The 19,938-nt window shown below is 33.6% G+C and overlaps 1 protein-coding gene across 7 annotated transcripts in view; it reads right to left on the bottom strand.

Annotated features, from left to right (window-relative positions):
• The window catches only part of EPHA7 (EPH receptor A7), a 169,468-nt gene that overhangs the window by 5,853 nt on the left and 143,677 nt on the right, over nt 1-19,938 (bottom strand). For 2 of the 7 annotated variants that reach the window (XM_047102347.1, XM_047102343.1), the window contains exons 8-14: nt 14,516-14,624; nt 13,823-13,878; nt 9,773-9,898; nt 8,481-8,666; nt 7,826-7,887; nt 6,180-6,389; nt 5,310-5,459 (exon numbers count right to left, since the gene is read on the bottom strand). In XM_047102347.1, the coding sequence (XP_046958303.1) occupies nt 5,310-5,459; nt 6,180-6,389; nt 7,826-7,887; nt 8,481-8,666; nt 9,773-9,898; nt 13,823-13,878; nt 14,516-14,624 (899 nt within the window). Of the gene's footprint in view, nt 1-5,309; nt 5,460-6,142; nt 6,390-7,825; nt 7,888-8,480; nt 8,667-9,772; nt 9,899-10,205; nt 10,208-11,166; nt 11,202-11,571; nt 11,579-13,822; nt 13,879-14,515; nt 14,625-19,938 lie in introns of those variants that run through there. The other 5 variants (XM_047102344.1, XM_047102346.1, XM_047102342.1 and 2 more) reach the window with 4 other exon arrangements.

Below are 19,938 nucleotides of genomic sequence, written 5' to 3'. Positions count from 1 at the left end.
ACAAACACAATGGTAACTCTGTAAAGATCACAAATATATAATTATAGGAGAAATTAAATTTAAAAAAACTGTATTAAATGCAAAGAATTTTCCATGGCTTTGTATAACATTCCAGCGACAGCCCTACACTTGGATTCAATGGGGCTCTATGTTACAAAACTTAAATGCAAGTAAAAATAATGTACTTTGGAAAGCTCCGTTAAGTTATTTAAATAGTGACTTAAATTGTGAATAAGTAAATAAACAACTTCTAAAATTTAATGTATTCAAAATGACTAAATAATACAATTGAGAGGCATTTTTTTAATTGGGAAAAGAGTGGCTTTACTTATATTTGAGGTTGCTTATATTTGAACAGAAGCAGTATCTTTCTGATTTGGCAGGACAAGTTCCCATGCTCATAACATTAGTGCAATCCTTATTATTTTCCATCACCTTCTAACAATATCCCTGCTTGTAATTTGTCTTCAGATGTCTAGAAAGTAACAATGCACATAGAGTCATCTTTCCTTTGTTCTTTCCCTCTAAATACTCTTTTAAGATGCAAATCTAGGGGCACCTGGCTGACTCAGCCATGGAGCATGCAACTCTTGATCTTGGGGTTGTAAGTTCGAGCCCCAGATTGGATGTAGAGGTTACTTAAAAATAAGATTAAAACATAAAATAAAGTATAAATCTAAATCTGGTCACAATCCTCCTGACATTAATATTCCTCAGCAGCTCTCCAAGCCTTCATGAAAACATTTAGAATTCTTCATCTCTGAGCACAATATGTATTTAAGTCTTTGTGCCAATGAACATAATACCATTAAATGACTCTTACAGGAATGAGTTAGTGAACCTCTACAGTTGTCCTTTTGCATTATACTCTATTATTATGGCAGGAAAACATTTATTTCAGCATAAAATGAAACATCTGGCTTTCAAAGATAGATACAGTGGTGGATACATTTTTAAAGGAATAGCAGCTAAGGATAGAATTTAAAATAAGAGATGTTCTCGATTGGGAATGGACTTTGGGAACCTAACGTTCCCATTAACAATCATGCACCTACCTATGGGAGCACTAGTGATAATTGCTGGGAACCTTCTACAGAGCATAGGCTGGCATAATCCAAGCATACATACCCTTTGAGGGTAAACCTGCTGATGAGGGGTGATTCAGGCACACACTGAATCTAGAAATTCTGCAGTTTGTATTTGGTTAGCTGCATTTTACTTCCAATTGGGAAAGCAAGAAGTACTTTCTGCAAATAGTTATTCATGTTTGGAAACAACAAGACACATGGGTAAAATGGTTAAACTTACACTTCTTAGAGCATTGTTATTATTCACGGAATTCATTTAGAAGATCTTTTGGTGAAATTTCTAGAAACCCGTTGGACAGGGATTTACCTGTCCAGATCTAGCCTTAATATTCTAATAAAAGAAAAAAGAAAAACAGTAAGCAATTTCTAATTCTAGATAGGTCCTGGATTCATAGGAAGTGATGGGTAAATGACATTTATAAAAGACCACTGGGATATAATAGGAAGCATGGCCTTAGTATATACTGTAAAGAAATACTTGGAAATAAAAATAAAAGTTGCTTGCTGCGAAGTGTTTCAGTATTATTAGGGTATGACCATTGTAATTAGAGGAAAAAGAACACAGAATGACCCCATGATAATGGGCTGGTAATAACTCAAAATGGGATCTAACATGAAGGACTTCTGCTCTTTGCTCATGCTCATCTCCATTCCATTAACCTCACAATAATGTATGACCCACAGTTCATGCAATTAAATATTTTGGACTCCAAGTATGGGATTATGGCAAAGTTTTACCAAAACAATCACAATTTTGTTTCTATTGTAACATAAAAAATACAAAGTCATAAATTAGTGGTGACTTTCAAAAGGGAAAGTTGAAGGCTCACAATTTAACTGAGAGCAAATTTAGTTAAAGTGTATTATTATATTTTTGAAGCTCTTAAATGTCTTTCAATGACCCACTTTAAGAATTTATCTTTATGTCCAATATTTTTATGGAAACTTAATTTTTCTTTACCATCTTTATGACTACCTACTAGTTAAACTAACAATGCATTAGCTTAGCTTAAAGTGAAAAGAAATGACTTTGTTGAGTACTATAAACAGAAAAAAATGTAATCTACCTAAAGAACGTCAAAATATGAGGGTAACTATTTGAACTAATTAAGACATACATTTAATTAAAACACAGCTGCTGTGAATGCCAAAGAAGAATATTTTCAATTTCTGTAATATTTATTATGTTTGACTGAATGTACATATATAAAGAACTTTCTTTGAAAAGCCATTATGGAAAGGGCTAAACATCTGCAGATTTTTAAGAACGAAAATTAGAAATTTCTTTGGGACATTCACTCTCAATTGTAATAGCAAATAACTAAATTCTAACTGCTTCCATTGCAGTGAAAATTCAAGAAAGCTGTAAGTATGTCAAAATACAGTAAGAATCCATTCAAGTGTTAATCAAGTGATACCCTGTTTGGATATGGGTATCATCATACACATACTTACATACTATCTTTTCCCAAGTTTTTCTTGCTCATTGCCCTGTCTAGGATGCAGATAAAGCCTTCTGGAAACTATCTACCTCACTGACTTCTATAATACCCTTGTCTGTTCAGAGTGATCACAGACACTTCCCTTTATTCAGCATTCAGCCTGGAATTTGGGGGATTTGTTTACAAATGTAACCATCAGTTTACATCTTGTTCCATGATGTCTTAGGAAAAGTCTTCTAAAATCCAAGGCATTTGAAATTCGAAGGCTTTCTAAAATCCCTGACAAATTACTAGGAACTAAGTTTGAACAATGTAAAGTTAATTAATTCACTTAATAAATGAATCTAAACTAATTAAAAAATTAATATCTAGGAAGATCTGTTGAAAGCAAACTTCCCACTATCTACTCACACATTTACAGGATTTTCATATGTGTCAGGGGATTGTCAGAACTCCTCAGTCTTTCCATGAACTCCTACCAGAGATTTCAAGTAAAAAAGCTTTTATCTAGGGAATTTTTTGCCAGAATGAAATTCATTATTTTGAATTATTCATTTTTTTCAACATTTGCATTTTGAAATGTATACATATAATTGCTCAAATAGCACTTTAACAACATTAAGTATAAAATAACGAATATTATCCTATAAGAGGAATAGTAATATAAATTTCACTATAAAACTGAGATGTATAGGTAATCCCTTACTATTATACAAACTGGTGTATGATTTATAATTCAGACCTTAAAAATTACAAAAAAGAAGAAACTTGGTGTTAAATGTTCTAGGTTGGAAGTAAATGTCACTGTAGACATAATAATTTAATTTGATCAGTACAAATATTTATTATTTCTTGTTCTACTAATTATATATTTTCACATTTCATTTTCAGGAAAGACAAACAATATTTAAGGAATTCTAAAAATTAACATTGAAGATTTTCTTTTCTTCTTCACCCTTTCTATTACTTGTTTTCAGAAGTTAAGTGAACTTTGAATTTAAGTCATCTTATATTCCTGTCATTCCCTTTATGTTTGAATCTAGTACAGAAGGAAGGTGTCAAAAGAAATGAAACTCCACTGAGTGTCTGGGGAATGTAAATATTTCTCTTTCTCTGCCCCAAGGATTTGTTTGCCCACATTTTGACAGTCCATGAAATCTTTGACACTGAGTCCTGTCAAATATTAACAACTTTGCCTCTGCCAAACAGACTCATCATTTAGACTTTTATCTTTGGAAAACCAAAACCAAAACCAAAAAAAACAAAAAAGTTTCATGTCATCCCTCAGTTCAAAACACCAAAAGATTTAAATGACTTAAAAACGTCACCTCGTCAGGCTGTGAACTTTGCAGTTCATTCAGAAATTTGTGGGAAGATTTACTGAAAACAACCTCACCAACAAACAATCTGATTTCAGGTGTCAAAAAATAACTATCTACAAGTTTTAAGACCATAGGAATTTGATATGTTAAATTCTAAAATCTAAACCCAAAATGCTGATTTTATGTAACAATGTTCATGACCTATTTTTGAAAAATAACTCGATTTTAATTTTAGTCACCTTCTATTGCTGCCCATGTTTATAGTACTTCGAGAACTGACTATTCCAGTTTGCTGGTCACATCCGTCTTTTAATGGCGATACAGACTTTCCTCAAGCACCACTTATTTCTTTACTCTTCATGAACATGCATTTGTACCATTTCTAAACTCGTTCATAAAAGCCTTTCATCAATTTGCCCCAACTTAATCTGCATATCAAATCACTACCAGTGTGCACAGCTCTGTTCTAGGACCGGGAATCTATTTGGTTGGTCTCCACACACTTGGCTAAGTTTTAGCTTCTGGACCGTCCAATATGCCTCTTTGGAAAATTCTCTCACTAGCTATGGCCAAAGTCTTCTCCAGATTGCTAGTTCAAATCCAGGGTACCTTCCTAGATTTTATACTTGCTCTACTTTCATCTAGATTTCACTCACATTTTCAGTAGGTTGGACCATATGAATCTGCCAGTATTTAAAAGTTTCTGACATGCAAAAATGCCTGTTTCATCAAATTCAACCTAATAGAAGCCAATATTCACTTGCATTTATGCTGTATTGTTTTGTAAGTGGTCTCTTGGTGTGACATGTATACCCCCAAGAACTGCTATCTCCTTTTTTTCTCAATGCATCACAGCATGTTTTATGCCTTAGTATGCAACAGGATACATATTTAACAAGTACGAAGTTTTTAGGAATTTCCAAAAGTACTCCCATTGTGATTAGATTCTAAAATATCACCATGGAACACCTACCAGCGTTGAGCATAAGATTTAGTTTGTCTCATGAAATTAAAATTTAATCAAATCAACCAACAGTAGACATGTTAAACAGATTTTCTGAGAACATTAAAAGAAAAAGAAAGCCAAGCTTCAAAGACAAAATAAAACACAGGTTTCCTTCCTCCCCTCTGCAAATGACTCCTTTACTCAGGTGACTTTCCCACTACAGTTCTATAAGTACAGCATCATTATCATTATTCAGGAAAAAGATAGTGGACATATCCTTTGTATCTACTGAGAGGATATTTTCAAAAAAAGGAAAGAAAATCTTCAAAGTGAAGTTAATTGAACCACTAATTTATGGTAATTTTTGTCGGAATAATTGTGAAAACTCAGCAGTCATATTTTTATAATTCTATAAAACTTTCTTCTTATGAGCCATTCGTTACCAACATGTTCCAATAACAATGGATATTAATGTATGAAATCCTTTTTGTTTAAATAGTGTAACACCTACATCTTGATTTGACATGTCCCAATAAGGTCTCTCTCCATAAGACATAACTTCCCACATAACTATTCCATAGCTCCATACATCACTGGCTGATGTGAATTTCCGGTACTGGATGGCTTCAGGTGCTGTCCACCTTACTGGAATTTTTCCACCCTGTTATAAAAAGAAATTGAAATTTTAAATATGCATAATAACTTATAAATCATTTATAGCAGAGCTATAAAGCTACAGTTAAACATTTGTATATTTGGTTAGCAATTCAGCAGTATCACATCTATCCATCTTGAATCTCTCTAAGTGTATTTAAAGTTACTAATCTGTTTTTAAAATGTCATTACAAGTTTTCATTTTTAAGGCGACTCAATTTAATGGGCCCTTAGGTGGTCTTAGGCCATGAGTCTAGTCAAAAGACAATGACAAATTAGGCAACATAACTATTAAAATGGAATGAAATATGGGGACTTCAACTAAATCCTCATGTATTTTCCTTTTTGCTAATTTCACAAAAGTTGTAAGAATTAGCATAGTTAATATTCTGTTAAAATCTATTTATTTAAAATGGGACTATATTTCTCTGCTACAATTATGAGAGCTAGCAACTAGATGTTATTGTATAAAACCGAATGTTATGTATATGAACACCCTGCTATAAGAGAAGCATGTTGCCATTCTTATCTCACTTCTTCTCAGTCTGTATGTAGAGTGGAAACATAACGGCAATTCCTCCAAAAGGAAAAAAGAAAACCAGCAACAACAAAAAGCTGAGATCTATTTGCGTCTTTTCCACTGTGTAGCTTTGTATTATTAAGTCCTGCTTTCTTGGTAGGAAAATCTCGGGAATATGAAGAGGTGCAGTAAGGGACTTTTCCTTACAGTCGTTGTATAGACAGCTTCTGGATCATCCTCTATAACCCGGGACAGGCCGAAATCTGACACTTTGCAAACAAGATTGCTGTTGACAAGAATATTGCGAGCTGCAAGGTCTCTGTGAACATATCCCATATCGGCCAAATATCTCATTCCAGCAGCAATTCCTCTCAGCATTCCTACTAACTGAATGACTGTAAATTGCCCGTCGTGTTTCTACAGGAAGACAAGAATAAACATCCTTTAACTCTACTTTCAAAGGGAAAAATTACCATTAAAAATGTCTGCATGCTAGTGATTTACTATAGTATAAGAATTATTATATTATCTATAGAATATAGACATGTGTGAAATATAGACATTTGTAAAAAAAAAAAAACAAACAAGTGTTGATTCAACGGACAGCCAAATAATACAAAATAGACTTTTGATAATTGTTTAGTTATTTACATTGATATGTTATTTTTATTGATTGAAAATAGCATCAGGTTACGCAGATCCAAAAGTATGCACTGATTTTTGAGGCGAAGGTAGAGAATGGAATATCCAAAAATACTGTCTTTGACAACTAAGTGTTTTTCCACTTGCTAAAATATTATATAAGTAATCTAGAAATGTATAAGGGGATGAACATATGTATTAAGATTTATTTTCTCCAAATGATAAAAAAGAGAAAGGAGACATTTTTTGATTAAAGGTGAAGAGAAACTAAGAAGTAGGAAATGATGATGCTGGCTGACTTTGTTTGCTTTTTATATTTTTCCCTGTTTTGTTATCGGTAGGAACATTACTTGCAACAAAGATTCTCTAAAACAGATGTGCCAGCAAATGGGATCGAGAGCTCTTTGCAACCAGACTGGCAACCATATATTTCTAACCCATTTTTAACTCACAGACTTCTCCAACTGAATTATAAATACAGTGCATGAGGATATTTATTTGAGTTGATATCCTTTCCAGGTGATGCTTTATTCCCAAGAGTTGATAGTTATACATAAATAAGAATTTCTCTAAATCTTCTGATTGCTTATAAATTTGAGTTGAGTGTATCACTGCAGATTATGTATGATCACATTCCATGTCCTCTTATTCTTTAGATTACTTTCTCCTTGTCATTTGGAAAACTGTTAACGTGTTTATATCCTTAGGTGAAAAGTCTCAGAGCAAAAAATATGTATGCTTATGTATTTAGAATTATCACAAAAATAATCACACATTATTAATTTTAAAAATGTTAGTAATTCTATCTTTTACACTCAGTGTTCACACAGCGATATAACAGAAATGGTTCCACAGGGCAGAATTGGGATCATCATGCCAATTACTGAATGGTTATCTCACTTTTTAGTCTTCTCTGTATTACTTTTGTATTTAATTTATAATTGTACTGAAAAGTAAAATGTTACTCTACACCATGTATTCAGAGTAAAGGGCTTCAGGTTCAAACTACACTTTATCACTTATGTGCTCAAAAAGTTCTAGTTCAATCCAGACCAGGATTCTGATCTTTAATTTAATCTGCTTTTTTAAAGGCAATTTTCTGTTCTGTTAAAGTTTACAATGTTTATGGTTTATGCTGTGCACAATAGTCAACATGATAGTTGTAACATGGATAATGCATTTAATGGTAGGATAATTTTTTTGTTACTTACCCTGAGAAATGCATCTAGGGCTCCATTTTCCATGAATTCTATTACTATCATGACTGGTTTCCCTAAAATTAAAAAAAATATATATATATATATGTATGTATCAAAAAAAGTGTATCTTAAGGAGCCATAACCTAAACTTCAGGCTTATTCCCATTCTCACCCTCAATAAAATACACGGTGCTCTTCTGAAAGGCTGAATGGGTGAGCTGTGAGTGTTTCTAATGTCCCAGTGCTGCTGCTAAGCTCAGAGTTATTAAATATCTGTTTGGAAGATGGTTATGCTTAACGAAATTAAAGAACAAAGTCAGTATGTTCTTCTGACTCCTACTTTGTGAACAAAACTCAGAGAAAATGACACTTTATATAAAATGTACAAACTTAGAGTGCATCACTTTTATGGCCATTGAAGCTAAATGAAAATATCAGTCAATCCGTCTGTTTATCAGATTTATTCTTTAACTCTAATCCTGCCTTCATTTATCCTGATTTCTTCAGAGGTAGTATCATAAACGAAAAATTTAGTCCATTATATACCAAGAAAAAAAACCCTTCATTTAGAATATGCAACATGTTCATAATTTGAGTTTTTAATTAGGTACAAAATAACACTAATTTCTGACAGTCCACTTGATAAATGAAAGGTATCAATATCTACCTCGTGTAACCACCCCTTCCAAATGGACGACATTTGGGTGGTCAAACTGCCCCATGATGCTTGCTTCACATAAAAAGTCTCTCCTTTGTTTTTCTGTGTAACCAACTTTGAGGGTTTTTATGGCTACTGCAACATCTCTTTTCCCTGGAAGTTTCAGACGACCACTGCAGACTTCTCCAAATTCTCCTGAAGTAATAGAACAGGCAGGTGTATGTTAATCTCAAAAATATTTCTTCGTTCATAGTAAATGCATAATACTAAAAAACACTTCTAAGCTTTGCTAAACTATCTGTTACACAAACTACAATTTTTTAACTGGATTAACAAAAACGTTTTTAGAAACAACCTTTAGATTTGAATACAGGATACAATGTACACTGGCGGCTAAAGCATGAGGATGCATTTGCAAATTCTAAACATTGCTATTGCTTTTACGGTTTGAGAAGCAAGTATTTTTTAGATTTCAAAGTCTGAAATTTGTATGCACTAGGACTGCTAAATCTAAGAGAGTTGAATCCAAAGTGTATAATTACTATGAAAATATATTGTATACAGGGGTCCCTGGGTGGCTCAGTTGGTTAAGCATCCGACTCTTGATCTCGGCCCAGGTCATGATTTCACGGTTCATGAGTTCAAGCCCAGTATAGGGCTCTGAGCTGAAAGTATGGAGCCTGTTTGGGATTCTCTCTCTCCCTCCCTCTCTGCCCCTCCCCCACTCATGCTCTGTCTCTCTCAAAAATAAATAAATTCACATGTAAAAAATATATATTGTATATGTAGAAAATAATATTCTTTTTATATAAGTCACACATCTTAATTTTCTGCATGGAATTAAATGGCTGACTAATACCTACAAATGCATGAAAAAAAAAAAAAAGGTTAAAAAAAAAAAGGATCAAAAAAGGTGAAAGCCTGGCAGGAAGATGGCAAATCAAGTAAGAGGAAATGTAGATTCCAACAAAATTCAGGAACATTCTCATTTAAAAAAAAAAAAAATACTAAGTCATTTCTTAAACAGCAGGCCAGAACTATTGTGAAGTAGCTTATTGTAGAGCAATATCTTAAAAATCCAACAGAAGACAAAAGATATACAGATTTTCTGTGCCACATGCTTCTTTTTCGTTTTTTTTTCTTGAGATCTCATAAACAAGTACAGCCTCATTGCTTCCAACAGTTCAGGTGAATGCAAAAGTTCTATACTTGAGGTATAATTATTTGCCTGTCATTATGATGTATGACTTTCGATCCTGGCTAAATGGAACAGCTGAACAAGGAAGCTACAACAGCCTTACCTGCACCAATCACACGCTCAATTTTAATACAGGAGGCATCTAGCTCCTTGGCGAATTGATGGACAGCTCTATTTGGGTCCTCATAGGTTTCAGGGTCAATGTAGGTTTTGGTGCCTGGAAATTTAACTGTAATGATGTAAGAAAGCATGACTGTGATGAAGCAAAGCACTTATTGTGCAGTCAGCCCAGGAATTTCATTATGCAGAGTGCTCCTTGGAACAGTGAACTTGCTTCCACATCACCTGATTCACAGCAGTTTTAACAGACTACTTCGGTCTGTTGGCGTATAGGTATTATCTGCAAGCTTCTATAGGTAACATAGGATCCAGCTCATAGGTTACTAACTGAATTGCTTTTCCAGTAAATCAACAAAAGACATCACCAAAATTCTCTGACATGACTCTTATCAGACTGGAGGTTTAATTAAATTCACTGCTATCATGGCATAGTTCAAGCCATATTGAGGTTTGTAATGGACTTGGAAACACATTTGTAAATCTATCAGTCAGTCAATCAATCAAATTAATACACTGGGAAAAGAAGACATTTCATTTACAGGTAGCCTACTACACTGACAGCAATATTAAAAAACATTTAGACATCTTACTTATTCTTTTGATTTATTTTTGTAAAGACCAACCACCGTTGACATATACATAAAATTAGTACAAGATGTGAGGGACCACTATCACAGAATCAGAGAGAAATCTACTAAAGACACAGTTTCATCTTCACCTTGAAGGGCAATAGAGGCCAGATGTACAAAATGCAGAGTAAAGTTAGAAAATTTACAATATTCCTGGGATCTGCTAACCGTGGATGACAGCAATTTGAAAGAGGAATGGTTTCTATGAACTTTCAAATATAAGGCTCTGGAAGGAGGTAGCCAATATGCCTCAGAAAAGGTAGTCAAAATTCAAACAACATAGAATCATCTTAAAAGTTAAAATCTTCTTAAAATGCACCCAGAAGCATGCAGGTAACAGATAATGCTATGTCAACTTTAAATCAAATTCAGTTACAATAATGTATTCCAAATCTAATCATTTGGTTAAAGACAAAGATAAGATAGATAGGCATATATTTGGTTATATTAATGCAATAAAAAGAATTACACTATATCCTCAAAAAAACTTTATTGTTTTAACAAAGCCACTGAACAATCTTTTCATTAAATCTTACTATTTTGAGAACAATATATTTATGTATTACACTGCAGCCTAACTGTGCTTATGTCATCACATTATATTAAAACTATATTTAAAAAATAAACACATAACAAACAAAAAGAAGCAGAATGTATAAAGGAAAATGGGATTTAAAAATCTTGATTTATTCTGCTGTAGTTGATTGTTTATCCAAAATTGATTGTCTTAAACAATTATTGTTGCAGTTTATAAAACTGACAGATGCTCATTTGTTACTAAAGCTGAACATGAAAAAAAAAACACAAGAAGAAAAGAGAGAGGGGATAGAAAGAGAAAAGAGAGAAGAAGGAGTACAGGGAAGAGGGGGGGAAGAGAAAAAGAGAGAAGGGAAGAAAACAATAGGTTAACCTCCTAGATTGGCAGGCAGATGGAGAATGAGCCATCTTCTCCCTTTCCATTCTCTTTCTTTCTTTTTTCTTTCTTTCTTTTTTTTTGTTTTGTTTTGTTTTGTTTTGTTTTTGTTTTGTGATAAGGGAGCTAGATTGGAGGTAACCTTCTGCATCTCAAATGGGTCTCTGATGGTTCTTTATTCAAGCTGTCATAAAACATTTTGACAGGCCAGAGCAATTTTGGCATAAAAACATGAAATACTGCCCAGCTTGGATTCAAAGACATTGTTAGAAGAAATGGTAGGAGGAAACAAAATGTAAATTGGAATTGCTTCACTAAACTTCTCCATTGTGTTTATATCTTTAAATGTAGCACTCGGGGCCATGGAGAGTTGAGGGTGCCTGATACAAATGACTGGACATTCTATTAAATTCAGTGCTCTAAAAGCTAGTTAAATGGTTGCTTTCATGTTTCTGTAAAAATTCAATCTGGTGTCTTAGCACCTAAGAAAATTGTCTGTATACTAAAGAAATAAAAGGACACCAACTTGTAAACAGCTGGTGACCATAGAGTCGTACTTTACGTATTTTAGATACAGCTATAAAATCAAATCAAGTGCCTGGTTCTCATCAGATGACAAGAAAAGATACCTTTGTAAAGAAGGTGATTCAAAAATATCAAGGATTTACTCGGGTAGGATATTGCTAAGTGCACTTTAATTTTTCATTATTCATCTAAAAGCGGATGTTTTAAAATAAGGAAAACGTTGACATATTTCTGAATATTCTGGTTTCTTGTTTCTCTCAATTTAAGAGAATGAGCTTTTTTGTGTGTTAACATCTCATTGACATTTCTCATGAGTGTTAAATAACTTAAAACCACCATTGATATTTTGCTCTAGAGGTGAAAACGGTTTATATATATATATATATATATATATCAGGCTTATCTTGTCTATGTCAGCAAGTAAACATGCAGCTCTATTTTTTCTAATTACAAACTCGATGTCAAATGTAAAAAAAGCAAATGGCATCAAAATATTAAAACTGAGTGATGACAATTTAGCATACGGCTATACAACATGTTTCAGGTAAGTCACATTTCAGTTTACCTTCTGCATAACCTGAAAGTTAAAGGCAAAGAAACTAAAACGTATTTGATAATTTGGGGATGTCTCAGACGTATTCAGTAAAGGAAAGAAAAGTGACAAACTGTTGAAGGTAAAATTAAATATTCTGTCATCAAATTGTTCACAAATGGGTAGAATAGGGGATTTTAGGAACTATATGTTACTCTTCTACATACATTTAAAACTAGAGTAAAAGTTTAGGCATTCAAGTTTCAACTCGCTCCTTTCTGTTGGGGAAGTGTTAAAAATATTCTTTCATGTTGTAAAAGAGAAAAAAATGCACCCTCCGTTTTTTTCTGTGTATCTCTATAAACTGCCTGTGGCACTCTCATCACTGAGAATCACAGTAACGATAATAATAGTGCTCACAATTTGTGTCTTTAAACCATGCATTTTCTTGATTGATGTTTATACATTTTTTGTGACGTTAGGATGGGTACATGACAATATCTTCTTAGATACTAGCATGATAATTTGATAAATAACATAATAATAGGTGTAACTCATGGGCAAATTAGAAAATTTTTTTCTCCAAGAGCAATCTTAGTAAAGATTATGCTACCAAGAAAAATAATAAGTGAAATTGCTTTTTAATATTTCCAAGGATTAAAAATAAAAATGATGCACTTGGATATGAACATCATTAATCATTAGAACTAAAACCATATGATTGTGAGGTTTTTTTTTTGGCTACAGGAAGGAATAACATTTATTTGCATAGCTCTCATTTTTTCACTTGCCATCCACATTGCAATAGGAATAAAATTAATGCAGATGGGCATCTATTTTCTTTGGTTTCCCAAGGTCTCTTCTGAATGTGATTTCCACAATGAATGTTTAAATATCAGGGAACCAAAATCCACAGAAAAAATTGGATGATTCAATCCTATTATTCAATTTATATCTGGGGAAACATCTATCCGACAATGTATAGATAGTGGCTGAAGAGAAGAAGGCTCCTTAGCTTAGGCTGTCATGGTAGCATCACTCATTGGGTGGGACAAAGGGTCTATCCTTCTAAATGAATTCCTTCACTAGAATATGGGCCATGCAACATTTAATGGATTGTTGTTAGAATGGTATGAAACGCTTGGGCAAAGTTTGCAAAAGGAAAAACTGTGACATAAAAGCAGCTAAATATCCTGCAGTTATACTAAAATTTCTTACGAGAGATTAAATTTCTGAATATATTTTGTTTTTAAAATTCACATCATATGATTTTCATTCTAAATATCTCGTTCAAATGCTTTAAAGCAACATTTTGAGTTCATTAGGTACTTTCAAGCATGATACATTAGGAATTTATTCATGCCAATACTAACAACCAGGTCTCTGTATTAACTGGGGTACAAATAATAAAAAAAAAAAAAGCCAAACACTTACAATGAAAGTAAAGTTCTTCATCCCCTTCTTGGTCAGCTTTGCTATAGCCACAGTGCCTAGGAAAAAAAATCAAATTTGTGATGATCTCAAACAATGATCTTACTTTATATATTTAAAATTCAGTACAATATACCTTAATTCTTTAACTACTTGCTAGTTAGAGCAATAAACAACATGCAGAAACTTCTTGCCCATAGTTATGAACTCATTAATAATATAGTAACTAATATGATTAAAAAACATACAGAATATAAAGTCTTGGTGTGAGACAACGTTGAAGGAACATACTTCACAGATTTAGATTTATCAATGAGTGAATAATTGTACCTTCTTCTGAAAAACGACAACAGCAGATTTTAAATGGTTTCCACAAACCATTAACTAAAAGAGTGAATTTCTCCCTAGGTATCTACTGTATTTATAATGAAAACCTAGCTGAATGTAACCAATAAAAATACACCCAATAGCACTTACAGTACTCATTGCTCTTAAACTAAAGGCAATGAATGATTAAGCTCACACTGTATTTGACCTTGGGAGAATGGAAATTTATTAACCTTTAGTATCTCATCCCAAAGAATGTTTGCATTTAGTATCTAACATTCTAATACACTAAATAGTAAGAATAGGCTGACATAATTCTAAAAAATCAATACATTCTGTGTTAAAGATTAGAACAAATCTGTGTTCTACCTTCTCCCAATGATGAAGCCAAAGACCATGAACACCAGAATGATGGTCCCTGCCACTGCAACCACAGCAATGATAATAACGGGATTCTGTTCACTGGAGACCGCTGTTGCTGTAAACGGAGACAAAGAGGCTCAGAAACACTCAATACCATGTAAGAACTTGAGAGGGTAAACAAAATCTTATGAATAAGAGGTATCTATGCTATTTAATTTACCTCTCATCTTAAATCAATGCATTACATTGTAATGATATAGATTTCAATAAATGTTTATTTTTTGCATTTTAAGGGCATGGTAAGGACAAACTTTCATCTGTTTTATATTCCTCAGTTATAAAAGACACCCACAAAATGCCTTATTGAATGGCTATCCCCTGCTTAGTTGTTGAAAACTTAGTTATAACTCAACAGAGAGAGATCTTTGATGTACAGTTGTATTAAATCTCCATTTTTTCCCCAGCAAAGTATTTGATCTCTGTGTGTCTTTTTCTCATATGTAAAAAGGAAACAAAACATATACTCTGCATTTTCCAAAGCAGAAAAGTGCTTTATCTCTCATATCATTAATATAAAATAAAAATCATCATGGAATCATAGTAAATCATCATGGATTTATAATCTATCATAATTTAGGAAAAAGATGAGCAGAATCATTTGTTCTAATTTGACAAAGTATGCAGTATACACATTTGAGAATTTAAGATTACAGAGGAGGTAGGCTATTTATGGAAGAGCAAACATTGCACGAGTACTTTAAAAAACAGTTTAGTATTATCTAATTGCAAAAACCTCCTGTGCAATGCTGTGATTCTTCTATGCCTCTTAAGGCAAGCCCAGCCGGACCTTTCTGAGAGTCTCTTTGGGAACAGTGTGTGTTTCCATGTCCTTCAAAACAGCCTGATTCCGATTCTTCAAGTCACAAGGACTTCTCACTTCCATTTTTCCAAATTAGTAAAGTTTTACTTATACGAAAATTCGTAATTGTCATATTTTCCCCAGAGTATTATATTTCTAATACTATTACAGACTTGATAAAACAATCAAAGGAATACAAAAACAACGAAATGTATATTCCAATGAATGATCCAGTTGCAAAATGCCATTTAACATATAATGTCAGGATAATAAAGTTTGCTTATTGCTGAAACAGTCAACAGCTGCAATCTTTAATATGAGGTAGGATGGAAAATACTCCTCTTTCTTGGTGGTGTCAAGGGACTGAGTCTCCAGAGCGGTAAATCATACGTAGGCAGAGTAGGTTTTGCCACAATAGGCTGCGTCAAGTTTTTTCTGATTGGCTTTTCTCTGTTTTATCTATATTTTCCTTTTGACAACTCATTTCTTAATTTTGTATACCTATGCTAACTATACGTAGATCTTAGATTGAAAAACAGCGAGGTAGCTCTGGTGTAATGGTTTCCAAACAAAGGTGTATACAGACTTCCTAACTCAGCACCTGCTGATTTACTCCCTGAGGGAATTAAACAAAGTGGGGGCGGGAGGAAGAAGAAAAAGAAAACAACTTTTAGACTTTGATTTCTGAATTGCAGCCTATTAGTATTCAACAAAGAAAAGATTTGAAGAATTTTTTTTTTCATTTGGGTCTAAAAAAGACAATTTTATCTTTCTCTCTCCTCTCTCTCTCTCTCTCTCTCTCTCTCTATATATATATATATATAGTAGTTCTGTTCATGAGGGAGGAAAAAATTATACACGTATGTGTAGAAATTGTTTCCATCCAATCCATGTGCCCCTGGGTCTAATTCTTTGCTTGTCTTAGACTCAGCTCTGCCTTAGCTTCAGAAAGAAAACTCCAATGAGAAAACTGAATGATGATTAGAATTTGTGAATATTTATACGTTTTTCTAGATAGTCAGGGTCACACTTTAATCTTTCCACAGTCAACATTTATGGTTAATATTTTCATCTATTTCATGGGTAATAAAATTTTAAAGTAATTTGTAAGTGTCACAATCACCACACCATGGTTTCAAAATTGTAAAAACATCAGTATTGACTCCGAATAGAGAGGGATTTTAGGATATATATGCAATAGAATAATCTCTTTAATTTCTGTATTCAAACACTGCTCCAGTGACCTCTTTGACAGCATCTCTTTTGCCCTCCTTCCAAGGATAGTGAATCACTGTTTCCTAGCACTCTGATAGGATTGGGCCATGCATTCCACCAGTGCTGAACTGTATGGCAGAATTTGTATATAAGTTTCTCTCTTTCACTAAACTTTAAACAGAGCATTACCGTGTCATATGTCTCTGTGCATCCCTAATTCATACCTCAGCACCTTGTGCCAAATCAGCAGTTCTCAAAGGATGGTCTGTACACCTAAGAGTGCCTCAAGAGTTTGATTTGCAGGGTCAAAACTATTTTATATGATACGATGTTATTTGCCTTTTTCACTCTCATGTGCTCACAGGTGCACAGCTGAGTTTTGCAGAAGTTACATGACATGTGACAAAAACATTACTCTGATGGCTAATGAAATGTGTGTTTGTGTGTTTTATTAAAAATTTCTGTTTTAATTTCTAATGGTGAATATCAATAGATATAATCCAAATAATCAAAATGTCTTTGGAGATCCTCAATATATATCTGTGTGTGTGTGTGTGTGTGTGTGTGTGTATTTTTTTTTTTTTTAAGTAGGCTTCATGCCCAGAGTGGAGGGAGCCCAACGCAGGGCTTGAACTCACGAACCTGAGATCAAGACCTGAGCCAAGATCGAGTTGGATGCTTACCCATCTGAGCCATCCATGCACCCTTCAATATGTTTTTTAATAGAACAAAAGCTGGAGAATGGCTGTGCTAAATAAATAAAAACTGACTTGAGACTTTCTGTGTGTACTCTGTATACATTAACTTGGGTAATATTCATAAAACCCTATGAGTTAGGTGCTACTATCCCAGAATTAGGGTCTGGGAAGGTGCTCATGCAAAGTCTCACAACTGGCCATGTGGAAGAACTAAGATGAGAAACCAGGCATGTGTCTACAAGTACTGACGGATAGTGATAATCTGTTCTATGCTGATGACCACAAGGTATTCATTCCTTGCTTATTTGCTGAGTGCCTTCTATGTGTCAAGCACTAATGATAGACACTGGCAAGACAATAGTAAGGAAAAGAGATATGGATAACTCTTTCATCAACTTTACATTCTAGTGGGAGAAAATATTCTGATGATAAAAATTGCAAATTCTCTCAAACACAAAAATCTGGTTTTAACATTCATTTCATATGATCATTCAGGTTCTACTACTTCATCTTATTTACTTCATTTTTTAAATAATGAAAATAATATCTATGAATCTCAGCACTCAATATAAAAGAGTTTGTCCCAAGATCTTCCTATTATGAAGTCAGCACAATGCACGTATTCATTTTGAGCTTTCAAAACGAGAGGTTTAACTGATAAAGAATGATTAGGTGGATGTGAGATAAATTAATATTTCTAATTTAAGATTAAACTATTCATAAATAGTGTTTAATTATATTAGAAATTACAAAGTGGGGCGCCTGGGTGGCTCAGTCAGTTAAGCGGCCGACTTGAGCTCAGGTCATGATCTCGCGGTCCGTGAGTTCGAGCCCCGCGTCGGGCTCTGTGCTGACTGCTCAGAGCCTGGAGCCTGTTTCGGATTCTGTGTCTCCCTCTCTCTCTGATCCTCCCCCATTCATGCTCTGTCTCTCTCTGTCTCAAAAATAAATAAACGTTAAAAAAATTAAAAAAAAAAAAGAAATTACAAAGTAATATCATGAAATCAGTCTAAGTTGAAAACTACTAGAACATTTAGTACAAGACCACTTATATGTTTAAATATTGAAATCTTAAAATGCTTTGAGGTTTTGTGACCGTTAAATTTAGATATTCTCATTTTTAATCTTAGATACTCCATTTTAAAAAGGTAATAAAGAATAATGGCATTAAGCTTGTCACACAAAATTATATGACATTTTCCCAACTGATACTTTTGTATCTATAATTCTATATAAATGATTTGTATTTCAAATTTATTATAATGTATGTTTCATTATTTGAGGTTCTGAGAGTTACTGGTTAATTTAAAAATATAACAAAATATTTTGGAAAAAGAATACCGTTAGCAAACCTAACAAACATTCATTAATCAAAGAATATTTGTCAATTTGCCTTTTAAAAGCTGTTTAAAAATATTTTCCTGAAGTCAAAATAATTGATCGAAATTGTACTGATTTAATTTACTTAAAAACTTTTTATTAGAAATTGAGGAGAGAAAAATCACATAATGTTTTTTAGCTCATCGTTGTTTAGAATATTGTGAGGGGGCACCTGGGCTGCTCATCCAGTCAAGCATCTGACTCTTGATTTTGGCTCAGGTCATGACCTCACGGTTGATTCGTGCCCTGTGTTGGGCTCTGTGCTGACAGTGAGGAGCCCGTTTGGGATTCTTTCCCTCTCTCTCTGGCCCTCCTACAAGTGCATGTGCATTCTCTCTGTCTCTCTCTCAAAATAAATAAGTAGACATTTAAAAAATAGAGAGAGAGATCCTTGTGGGAACACTACACCGGCAAGGAGATGAGAAGGTAACAGTTGGGGGAACCCTGTGCCTGAACAGTAACATCGGGAGAAATCAAGAACTCCAAAAGACAGAAACACACCCCAAGATCTCAGCTAAGTGAGAAACAACCAGAGCAGTACTCGAGCTGTTCTGAACTTGCACTCTGGACATGCATTCCAACATACATCTGCCTATTTGTGATACACTATAGACACATGCATTTTTGTTATCTTCTGCTGAATTATAAAGCAAAAAAATGATAATTCAAGATACTGGTGATGTTGTGTTTTTAAGATCAGTGGTTGATACAGAGATATTCATTTCAATTATTAATATTTCGCATATACTTTGAATATATTCTTTAGTATGCTTGAAGCAATTATAAGAGATGAAAAGAGATGATAAAAATAACAATAAATACAGTTTCTAAGATCTTCTTTCTCAACTGCCATTTTTGAAATCATTGCTAACAGGCAAGGAGCTTAAATTAACACGGATTTTTATAGATGCATCTTTCTCTGGCCCATCCTGTGTATATCCTGGCTTCATTTGGGGGTTTCTGTGAAGGAGCACCTTTGGCTGACACAACCAGAATAATACTGCTTTGGATTCTACAAAAACAGCTTGTGTCAATACCCAATTGAACAAGTGCTGTTTCTATTTCTAACGTCATCTTTTCCAAATAAACCCAGTATGTATTAAAGAGACTAATATAAATTACAAAATTCTAACACTGAGAAACAAAACATTGAATTTTCAATCATTATTCTGTCTAACCTTTACAAAGGACATATTTATGCACATATATTCACCTTTAAATATAAAAATAATCTTAAACCAAATCATCACCCTCAATATTGGAAAAAATATGACAGA

The sequence above is a fragment of the Lynx rufus genome, unplaced genomic scaffold (assembly GCF_022079265.1).
Source record: "Lynx rufus isolate CCGP_SWC_20201006 ecotype Redwood Valley unplaced genomic scaffold, mLynRuf1.p SCAF_6, whole genome shotgun sequence".
NCBI lineage: Eukaryota > Metazoa > Chordata > Mammalia > Carnivora > Felidae > Lynx > Lynx rufus.
Note: the sequence above shows the minus strand (reverse complement) of the source record. Positions and strands in the feature narration are given on the sequence as shown.